Genomic DNA, 11,764 nt, shown 5'->3' on the forward strand with positions numbered 1-11,764 from the left:
GCTGTTAGCATAGCCCTGGGTCTATTGGGCAAACCCTGCGCAGGGAGTGAAGCCGTGTTTCTTTCATTTCCTCGTTCATTTGTTCTCTCCATCACCAAAGGCGTCTCCTGTGCAGGAGACTTTCCACTGTCGTCTGGAGTCCACATCACAACCCACAGTGTGATGAGCATTCACACTGTGAATATTTCCCAAGTCGATCGCAGACAGGCTGGGGTGGCGGAGGGTCTTGCCCACTGCCAGGGCAAAGAGGCAGAGAACAGCGGGACTGGTGAGGGGCGGGGGTAGAGGGGAAGGTAATGGCTGCCGAGCCTGACCTCCTCTCCCTCCCTACCCCCATCCAGCGCAAGGCCTTTCAGACTATGTGTCTTTGAACAAATAACTCAATTGCTCTGGGCCGGGCTTTGTTTTCTCTGTGGTAAAATGGAGAGGAATCCTGAAGGCCTCATTGGGGTCAGGAAGCGTGTCAATCAAGACTCATGATGACGGCTGCCCTTTAGTCTACATTCCTGTGTATCCGGCACTCGAGGCTGTGCTCCTAGTCTGAATTCATAGGTTTCCTCCTCCACGGCCCCATCTGCAGTCAAGGCGAGCAAGGCAGAGGTGGCCCACTAAGCAGGCATCTTGAAAGCTGAACGCTGTCCTCATCTACAGCTCTTTTTCCTACCAGAGCCTCATACCTGGCCCAGTGTCCAGGCCCCAATGAGCTCTTGTTCATCTGTCCATCCACCCATCCATCCATCCATCCATCCATCCATCCATCCATCCATCCATCCATCTATCCATCCATCCACTCAGTCATTCATTCATCCATCCATCCATCCATCCATTCATTTACCAGGAGTTCACAACACAAAAAAGAAACACTACCATGAAGGTACACTAACTGCACCCTGAGGGGCAGGACCCAAGGACAGCCCATAAGCACAGCTATCAGTCCCCAGTGGCCATGGCCCCAGGGACAAAGCTCTGCATTCTCAGACTTTGACTGCAATATCCGTAGGAGGGAGAAACACAAGATGTGGCGACAGCACGCCTCCCTAGTGTGTCCCTGCACAGTATGGCCTGACTCGGTTGCTTTCACGCTCTGTAAAGTGGGTACTGGCATTTTTCTTGCTCAAGAAGAAGCCAAGGCACAGAGGTTAAGCGACGTCGTGACAGTCACACAGCTGGTAAACGGTAGGGCTAGATTTTGAACTGTAAACTGAAAATTTCCTCAGTGAGCCAGGACTTACAGCATTCCTCAAACAAGAGCTGGGCTTTGCTCTGTTTTGCAGCAGGAGTGTGAGATTTAGGGCCAGCCACCTCTGATTCTAGGGGTACTGGCCAGGATACTCCCCAGTCCAAGACTTACCACCCAGAACAGGAAGTCCTGGGACAACATACCCAGGAGACTTCTGATTCCTGGCGCCACCACGAAGCCAGAGCCACCACAGGGCAGAATGCCCCCACCTCAGGCCCCAAGGGAGAAGGGAGGCCAGGAGCCAATCGTGCTGGGCACCCACAGGACTCTCCTCCAGGCTTGGAAGGCTTTCTGTCTCCAGGCTGCTTCCCCAGCCTCGCCTTGCTCCCTCCTTCCCCAGGCTGCTCTGGGGGTCACTGCCTGTGTTCCAAGCCTAACTTGGAATCAGAAGGGGAAGGTGGTGGAGGGGCCGAAACTTGAGAACCAGTCTTTGGGGGACAAGGGTGGGGGTGGAGGGAAAAAAAACTGGGGAGAGGAGAGGAAAGAAGATTCAGATGCTTCCCACTGGAGAGGGAGCCTTGCAAGAGCTGTGGTCCAGTGTGTGCATGTGCGTGCGTGCGTGCGTGCGTGCGTGCGTGCGTGTGTGTGTGTGTGTGTGTGTGTGTGTATGGGCAACCTCGAGTCTGGCCAGGGAGGACAGGCCCCACTGCACAATCAAAGCCTCAGAAGCAGAAAGCGACAGAGAGAGGACAGAGGTGCCTAGGGGGTTGGGGAGGGGAGCAGGAGGCGAGGCCTCACAGGGGAAGCCAGCAGCTGTGGCTGCCCTGAGTATAAATAGCCCAAAAGAGCTGGCCCTCAGGACTTACAGCAGTAGGAATCTGCAGCCACAGTCTGTCTTCACAGGCCCCAGCTGCCCAGCACATCTGGGCAAGTGCTGGCTGTGGGTGGGTGCCCACCCTGGTACCTCTGACAAGATCTTCTCATCACCATTTGTTCTGAGATGCTCTGCCAACCAACCATGCTGCTAGGTGGCCTCCTCCTGCTGGCCACCATGACCACAGCCCGGCAGAGAGGGTCAGCAGCCGGTGGGCGCCGCAATATTTACCGGGTCCAGCACGGCCAGTGCAGTTACACCTTTGTGTTGCCGGAGCCTGATCTCTGCCAGCTGGTGCCTGTGGCACCTGAGACCAACAGCCTCCAGGGGGACTTGCCTGCCTCCAGGCTGCCCCCAGCAGACTTGCGAGCCCAGCGGGCCCAGCGTGTGAGCCAGCTGGAGAAGATACTAGAGAATAACACGCAGTGGCTGCTGAAGGTACAGCTGGGGTTGTGTGGCGGGGCTAGTGGGCGGCTAGGAGACTGCCCTATTATCAGGTGGAACGTCAAGAGGTGTTTATCCCAAGCCAGAGGGGCTGAGGCTTTATGTTGCATAGAGCCTCTGAGATGTGGGGTTCAGAGAGGACGTGGGATGAGGATGGCTATCAGGCCGCATATGCAAGGCTGAGCACCATGTGGCCGGGAAGCCAGATGTTCGTTCATTCATCTAAGAGGAATTTGCTGAATATGAGTCAGGACCATTCTAAGTGCCGGGCATCCCCACAGGAACAGGACAGTACATTCTTATCTAATGGGCTGAGGAAAGGGCGCGAAAAAGTTGTCTGCTTGTGTGGGGCCTCACGCAAGCAGAGATAGGAAGAAGGCACAGGTTGGCTTTCCCAGTCAGATCCTTGGAGAATCTCTGAGGAAGTGAAGAGAGCAAATGGGTACCTGGAGGGCATCCTAGCAGAGGTGAGGCTAGAAGAGCACTTAAGTTGGGGCGGGGGAAGGGGCATTCATGGAGAGATGATTGGGCTGCAAAGTCCTTTGGGATTTTGGTGTCTAAGTGACTTGGCTACCACAGTGTTGTGAGCAGGCTGAGACTAGTAGATTTGGTTTAAGTAAAAGTCATGCTGGGTAGAGTGGCCTCTGGGAGGTGTGAGGTTTCCATAGATACTGCAAGCTCCATACAAGACAGTCTGGAGTCTATAGAATGGCTATCTGGTTCTGATTCATGCTGAGGCTCCTTGATAAACTGAAACTAAAGAACCAAGAACCAAAAGGTGAGTACATCGCTGCAGTTTGGGCCAGGACCAGAAGGGTACCTGACAGTCCTCTTGTGCTTCCAGGAGATGGTGCGAGTGGTGTCAGTCTAGGTAAGCACTGGGTACAGAGTCGAAGACAAACTGGTCTATGAGCGTGTGGGCAGGATCCTGTCCTGTGGGACCTGGATGCGGTCACCCACTAAGAAAGAGGAGACCTAGAGCCACCGGGGGCGGGGAGAGTGGACCGAACCAATCCATGGAGGTTTAAAACAAGGCAGACAGTAGACATGCCAGGTAGACAATGAGCCAAACAGAACAATGGCCATCCAGAACGCCTCTCTCACCCCTGTGGCTTCCAGACTGTTGGGTTTTTTTTTTACATTGTTATTACATGTGTTAACTTATCTGTGTGTACATGTACATGTCACATATGTGAAGGTCAAGGGATACTTGTGGGAGTCACATCTCTCCTTCCACCACCTGGGTCCCAGAGTTCAAAGTTGGGTCATCAGGCATATTAGCGAGTACCTTTATCTGCTGAGCTGTCTTGCTAGACCCTGAACTTCTTAAATCATACACTCGGTAGGAAAGGTTTGCTTTCACGTAGAAGATGTACACTTGGGATTTACTCTCAGTCATGAAGAAAAGGAATAACTGACGCTCCAGAGTCAAAGTCTCCTCTCTGGGCTCTGCCTATATCAGTATAATGCACCTGGATGACCCCCCCTGTAATGAGCAGGCTATGCTACATGTCCTGAAGCCCTGTCCCCACATGCTTTTACACGCCCACCCCCACCACACAAGCAGCCTCCGGTCCCTGCTGCATCCCAGATGCTGCTTCTTGCCTCCTGCCCCTCAGCATCTCTAGCCCACCCCCATCCTGTGTCCTTGTCCCCATGGAAGGCTTTCTCGACTTCCCACACTGGCTGCTCCATGCTGCTTGGAGCCTGGTTCTGTGGGCAGCCATCCCCAAGTTCTATGAGATGTCTGAGTCAAGCTTTCCTCTCTAACCTTCCCCTTCCCCTCCCCATCCACCTCGCACCAGATGTGTCCCCTGTTCTAATAAACTGTAGAAGCTATGGGGATTGTCCCATGCCTCCCAGTCCCTAGGCCTTCCTCAGGCTCAGAGGGAATAGAGGCCCTCAACCTCCTCATCTCCAACCCCCACGTCCCTAGGGACTTTCCTCTCTCTGTTGGTCTGCTCCTCCGCGTTTAATCATCCCCAAAGCATCCCCCATGCTCAGGAAATTGGAGGTATTGGGAACAGCAGCAGCTATAACCCATACTCTGCCTCCTCTTCCTCCTCAAGTCACTTCCCAGGTCCCAAATGCTATGCCCACAACTCAGCTCAACTTCCTAGACTTCAGGGCAGTGTTGGCAGCCAGCATCACCCTCTCGCTCAGGTCTGCCCAGAAGCGCTCTCCCTATACCCAGTCCATCCCTCCTGGCTCCACCTGTACCAGCGTTGGCTTCTCTGTGCTCGCTTACACAGGACTTGCCATCTCTCCTTTAAACACCACCTTTACTTCCTGCTAGCTCCCTACCGCAAGTCCCAATCTCTCGTATCTTGAACCCACTAGTACTAGCGTCTGGGAAATAGTGGAGTCAGTAGAAGATTTTGATTTGATGATCACTGAGACCCGTCACTTGACCCAGGTACAGGATCCTACCTGGGTGTCACCCACCTAGATTCATAATCCAGGGAGTCCTGTGGGACTGAGGGATGATGGGAGAGTCCTCCAGCCTGACCTCACATTGGTGGGCCAGGAATCCCTGATTAGTTGTGGATGAACAAGCTTATTTCCTTATCTCACAGTAGGTCAGGGGGCCCTGAGAACACCATGAGACTCTCAGGCACCCTTTCTGCCGTGTCCCAGTGGCAGGAACGACACCAGCGCCATGCAGTTGGTGCAGCGGCAGTGGGTTGATGGGTTTGTAGTCTCTCAGCACAGTCCACACCTGAGTCACCCCAACTCTGACCTCAGTCATGGTCCCTCTTATTCACGTGGAACAAAGGGCGGTGAGCATCCCTTCAGGCAAGGGATGTCACCCACCCATGCTGGATTCTCAACAGGTTCCCAGCCTGGACCGGTCTCTGGTGGGTAGTCTTGCCATCTTCTGGGTAAGGGGCCTGTTGGGTTGAGCACATTCTTTCACAGCCCTTAGCATTCACACCTGGTCACCCAACCCCTGTAAAACCTGCTACATATCAGACCCATGGACCTACACCTGCCTAGAGGTTTCTTGGCATGAATGTGTTACCTCCTTGGGTGGCAGCAGAGCCCAGAAAGGAGAACTTTGACTCTGGAGCTTCAGTTATTCCTTTCCTTCATGACTGAGAGAAGAGGCCTTGCCTCCCCAGGCTTCACCAAGTAATAGCACTGCCCTCTTCTAGGAAGATTTAGTCTGACAATGCCCAGGGCATTCTCTTCTCAGTGGGTCCTCGGTGAGTCCAGGGTATTTGCTCCAGGGTCCTCTGCAAACAGACGTGAACCCTGAATGAAAGGCTTGAGCCTTTCATTGCCCCCAGTTGAGATGTGTACCCCTCCTTTGAATAATCACATACACACACACACACACACACACAACATTGTCCCACACACATTCATACCCCTTGAACATGCTTCTCATCCCAGGCAGGGAAGTTGTGCCTTCTGTGGCTGCAAGCTGGGACTTTCTTTTGGCTCCTGTCCCTTCCTAGCATTGTCTCGGGGCCATCAAAACTCCAAGTTTCCTTTTTGGGTTTTTTTTTTTTAAGAGTTTGGAAACATTCCCTGATCATATCTTCACAAAGTGCTGCTAAGCCTGCCCAAGTGCTCCACCACAAGGTCCTTCTCTTGAGCTGCAAGGGAGCCCCTCCCTGGTGTAGGCTTAAGCAGCCAGCACCGACCTGCATATCTCTAGCTCCCTGTCTGTTCCTGCAGTTTACCTATGAGGAACCTGAGGCAGGAGGGGTCAGCAAGTGCACGTCCAATTGCATATGTCTTCTGACTGTGGAAGCTGGACGCTGGAGGGCAATGCTGGAGGGAGCCTGTAGCCACCACCTCCCCACTGTGTGGCTGCTGGGGTCCTACCACCCACAGTCGTGTGAGCCCCAGCCTCACCTTCCTTCTCGCACTCTTCCTCCCTGCACCCCTCCTTTGCCTTTCTTTGCCCTACTCACCCCACCCCTCTCTCCTCCCAGAAAGCTTCTGTTCAGTGTCTCATGACCCACAATGCCTATTGCAGGCTGGATGATGCTCACTCAGCTCCGTGCCTCTACCTGGATGACCAGGAGGGATGAGGGGCAGGCATGGACAGTGAATAAAAGGAGTTCCTGCTGAGTAGTGTTGCGCAATGGTTAGCCACAGACCTGCTGAGTAGTGTGGTGCAATGGTTAGCCACAGACCTACCAGAATGACCAGGACCTTTGCTTGGGACAGCAGATATGAAGAGCAGGAAAGGTCTCCTCGCCTGAGACCGGGCAGGAGAACGCCTGACCACGGCTGATACCCCATAGCCCTGCCTTTCCTTATTGGGGTTCTCTGTTACTTCTCACGGTGTTTACCAGTCTTGGGTCTTCCAGCCATAGAATGCCTTCCTTGGCTTCTCTCCGTCCCCTTATCTCTTGTCTGTGGATGAGGCCCTAGCCAGTGTCCACTGTCAGAGAGCAGCATGTCTTCCCTAGTCTCTAAGGCCACAGGGGAAGAACAGACATCACCCATAGAACTCAGGTCCTGTGCTTCCTCGTCTCCTCTGTGTGAGCACTGCCATAGGGTTCTGAGGCCTGCCCCACGATCTGCCTCTGCCTCCCTGTTCCTAGCTTTCTTTCTGTCTCTGTTTCTGTCTCTGTCTCTGTCTCTGTCTGGTCTGTCTCTGCCTGTCTGTCTCTCTTTCTCTATGTCTCTCTGTCTCTTTCCCTCCATCCCTCCTTTCTTCCCCCCTGCCACCCTGCGCTTCTCTCTCTTTCTCCCTGTCACTGTCTGTCTCCTTCAGACTCTCCCCCAATGTTCCTAAGCCACCTCTCCTGCCTCTACCTCTCTGGGTGTCCATTCTGGAGAGTTGGACCCAGGACCCCAAGCTGCCCACCCTCAGCCCAGCTGCTTGGCTTGAGTCCCTCTGCCCCCTCTGTCCTCAGCCACAGGAAGAGGAGCTGGCTCCACCGGTGTGCAGGCTCCTGGCAGCAAACAGATTATCTGGGCCCCTCAGCCCGGTGGCCTGGCCTGCAGGCCCAGGGTCAGGAGGGCATTCGGCAGGAACCTAGTGTGGGGTCCTGGCCCCACCCAAGACCCTCCCAGGCTGACAGGGGCTCCCAGAAGCCCTGGCCTCCCCAGGCTGCCTGTAAATTCTTGGCATTTTCAGCCTTCGGTTATGCAAACAAGAGATAAATCTCAGTTGCCACAAGAAATAAATCTTGGTTGCCGAATAAAATAGCTTGGGGTTGGTTTCCTAACCTCTCCACTGGCTTTCTGGGCAGTCGATGCGGGGGATGGGTGGAGCAGCAGCCTCTGCTTCTGAGAGGAACAGGATGACTTTTCCAAGAAGGGCTCAAGAACTGCTTCTCCGGGAGTCCTGGCCCAGGACGAGCAGTTGGCTGATACTCAACTGGAGGCAGCAACAGCGGCTGCCTAAGGCCCGTCCTGCCCCCAGAGGGACAGGTTTATTTGTTCATGTGGCTTGGCCAGTCAGCCTGTGGGCCAGGGCCACGTGTGTCTAGCTCTGTCTCCTCTAGTGCCTAGAGAGCTCGAGCTAGGATGCACATCCTCCCTGTTTCCTGACAACAGGAAGTGCAAGCCCCAGACGGGTCCATGAGCTGTACTTCCTCCGCGACATTCGGTCACCTCAAACTCAGCCGCATTCAGTTACTTTAGCCTCCGAGGGGCCCTGGAATACAGCTGTGCTGACCTGAAGGGCTCTCCAGGGCCAGGAACAGCTATGGTGAGGAGCACGTCCTGAGGGTGCATCGAGCAGCTGAGGGCCTCTGGGGGAAATCATCTGTATGGCTGGTTTCTTTAGGAAGTGAAAGTCAGCGTACTCCCTGGCTCCCAGCATAACCAAGGACAAGGACAGGAGAAATTCAGGTTGACATTCACGGGGCACTTTCTGTGTAGCACACATTTGTGCTGTGTACTTTGTGTAGATTTTAGCATTTCCTTCTCATGGTGACCCCCAGGAGATGAGACTGTTAGTGAGGAAGAAACAGGCACCGGGAGATGAGGTGACCCTTCCACAATCGCAGGGTCAGGGAATGTAGATCAGAGGAGAACCATGCTCTAAGTACCAAGGCCAATTTCTCATAGCTGCAGAGGCTTGAAATCCAGGGGGTGCAGATCCTCTGTCCGGGATCCCGGCTGTACTGCTCCATCCTTGGCCAGGCCACAGGATGACTTGGGATCCCAGCTGCATGCCTGCCAACTGTCTTTGCAGCAACTTGTTCTGTTTTCAGGAGGGGAGATGGTACTAAAGTGTGGATATCAAAAAGGCTGATGGACCAGCAGGGCTTGTCTCCCAGGAAACACCACCGTGGAGCTGGAGAAGGCAGGGGATTGGCACTGGTACCCAGGTCAGCTCAGGTCTCTCCACTTACACAGAGCCTGTTTTTGAAAACTCCCTGAGCCTCAGTTTCCTTGTCTGTGAAGTGGGGATTGTAATAAATTCCTCTGGTAAAGACAAAGTAAAGTGAGACCCGAAAACTATCTGGTGGGGTCTCAAGATAAAGAGATACCTGGGGACCCACTTCCCTCAGACAGTTAGACCAGCAGAGCCTGTGGACCCCTACTCCTGGCCCTAGCCCAGCCTCCATTGGTCTATAGCACAGCAGGTCCACCGTGCAGGGGTGAATAAAGAAGAGCATTTCTGAGCAACTGTGGGCACCTCCCTCAGGAAGCTCTACAGCGGTGTGATTTGATCTCAGAGGGAGAGGACAGGGGAGAGGGGCCTGCACTGCCCATGAGCCTGGCATAGTCTGCTCCTTGCCAGCATTCTCGCCCATTTGCTCAGCTTGATAGGAGACGCATAAAACCTTTCTGGGCCTCCTCATCATCTCCAGCTTGGTTTTCTTGCATTCCTTTGGGCGCTTTAAGTGTTTGCTGAAATGGTTCATATATATAAAAAGACAGGGAGAGGAAGCATCCTGCTACAAAGCCTCACCAAGGCCATCATGCTCCTGCCTCTGCCCCCTCCTCCCAGCATAAAAAGCCATTCTGTATTTTGTGCTGGGGTGCACAGCCTCTTCTCATCTCCTCCAAGCAGGAAATGCAAGCAGCTGGGCCCAAACCCTGCCCGTCAGCTGTACATCCTCTGCCACATACGGTCACATCAACCTCCTCCGTGACCCTGTACCTGGACCTGCTCTCTTCTCCCGTGCCGTCTTCAGAGTCTGCCTCAGACTGCTAATGACTCAGGCCAGGCCTGCAGAAGCAGTTCTGCTTACCAGCTTCAGGGGCAATGTTGGGCTCTCCCAGCTTCGGCTTACTCATTTGGGGGGACCATCACACTCCCCTCTGGGATGCTGGGGACCCAATTAGGGAAGAGCCATGCACTGCAGCTGAGCAGGGAGGAAGAAGAGCGCTGGAAGCAGCTCTCTAGATCACAGCCCAGGTGATGTTACTACAGGTGATATCACAAGCAGAGTGAGGAAAGACAAGGGACTCCTGTTTGAGTTCTTTTCACAGACCTACTCAGGGGAAGCTCTGATTCTTGACTTTGTTGCAGGAAAGAATTCAGGATGAAGCACTGTTGGATTTTATTTTAATAAGAAACTTTAAGCACGGGACTAGCAGAAAGACACACTTTAGAAAAGGAGACAGCACCCTCAAGTGTGGATCCTTTAGGTCTCGCTCAAGCGTCTCAGCAGAAACCATGTTTTCGGTTTTGATTTTGATGACTCTAGGGTTACACCTCAGAAGGTTGCATAGAAACTTTTCTCCTTTTTCCTCCTTTATAAAAAAATGGGGTTATAGGATAGTTCTAGGGCTCTTAGAATGGGAAACAATCTCATAAGATAAAACCATGGGTCATACGGGTGGAAGGGGCCTACGACATTCCTTTGACTGTAAATGGCATTTCTTGAAGATTCCTCACAAATTGCAGGTTACAGTGGGGAAAGGAGGGAGGTCTTCTGTGCTTAGACCTTAAGCGTGACTCATCGCTATTTTGACGTTCTTCTTTGAAAACATCTTGATATCAAGAGAATACCGTCTGTGTGTTGGCAGCCTGCACAGTCAATATTCATTGTGCTGGAACTGTCGGCTCTCAGGGGAGGTAGGAGGCAAAAGCTTCTACCAGATTCCAGAGCGAAGCGCTCCCTTCCTTCTGTACCACCCAGTGGTTCTGGCCCAGGGGCCCTTGCAGAGCATGGCCTGGCGGAGCATTCCTGTAACTGAGCCATTCCCCTTGGAAGGGAGCACTGAGTGAGTTCAGAGCAGGGGGTGTAAATAGACTCAGCTATGTGGATGGCCACTGGGACCTTTCTCCCAGTGGCCACAGCAAGAGGAATTGCAGCTGGACAGGGATGGAGGACTTGCTGTTCACACTACTCCTCTTGCCTCCCTGGAAGTTTGAACCATGTGTTTTTATATCTGCCTTCAGAAGAAGTTAAAATTGCAGCCAAATGTGGAGCCCATCTGTAATCCTAGCACTTGGGAGGTAGAGACAGGAGGAATTGGGTGTTCAAGACCAACCTGAGCTATATAAGAACCTGACTTTAAAAAAGAAACATATTAAAGAGTTAAAATTAGAGACATGTGAATTGAAACTGAGAGAGAGAGAGAGAGAGAGAGAGAGAGAGAGAGAGAGAGAGAGAGAGAGAAAATTACCTGAGGAGAAACATCTGAGTTGACCCATGGCCTCCACACTCAGGCCCATACACGCAACATTAAATTCAAAACAAAGGAAACAATTGTCTTGTGAGTTCCTAGAAACACATCTGTGTCTGGTACAGCCAATCCTGCTTCTCTATTCATCCTTGGACTACGTGGCTCTGGTAGTAGAGCTGCTCCGTTCTGTGCGCAATATCACAGGCGCACGATGATCTAGCGAGGGACTCATGTCCCTTCTGTCACTAGGAGCTGGGGGCACACCTCCATCGTAATACCCACAGGTATGTGACACATGAGTATATCTTTCATTTCCGCTGGTGACCAGACCACTCTGGTCGCTCCTGGCCTAATTCCATCCACATAAGAAAAGTTCGCTTTAGCAAGAGATTATTTGGAGGGAAAATATCATTTTTTTTAGTGTGCAGATTCCCTGAATTCTACTAAGAGATCCTTTGGGAACCCAAGGACACAAGTGAACACTAACTAGTGGAGGAGATGAAGAGATGGCTCAGCAGACAAAGGTGCATAATTGCTCTCCAAGAGGCCCGGAATTCAGTTCCCAGCACCTACATCAGCCAGCTCGCAGTTACCTGGAAATCCAACTCCTCGGGCCTCTGTGGGCACCTGCACTTGTTTACACACACACACACTCTCTCTCTCTTTCTCTCTCTCTCTCTCTCTCTCTCTCTCTCTCTCTCTCTCTCTCT

General features: G+C 52.8%; 1 protein-coding gene across 1 annotated transcript in view; it reads left to right on the forward strand.

The window, feature by feature from the left end:
• The first annotated feature begins 2,180 nt into the window (after positions 1–2,180).
• Positions 2,181–11,764, forward strand: part of Angpt4 (angiopoietin 4) — a 33,467-nt gene continuing 23,883 nt past the window's right edge. The window contains exon 1 of the mRNA XM_005363176.1: positions 2,181–2,492. Coding sequence (XP_005363233.1) covers positions 2,181–2,492 — 312 coding nt within the window. The remainder of the gene's footprint in view (positions 2,493–11,764) is intronic.

The sequence above is a fragment of the Microtus ochrogaster genome, linkage group LG8 (assembly GCF_000317375.1).
Source record: "Microtus ochrogaster isolate Prairie Vole_2 linkage group LG8, MicOch1.0, whole genome shotgun sequence".
NCBI lineage: Eukaryota > Metazoa > Chordata > Mammalia > Rodentia > Cricetidae > Microtus > Microtus ochrogaster.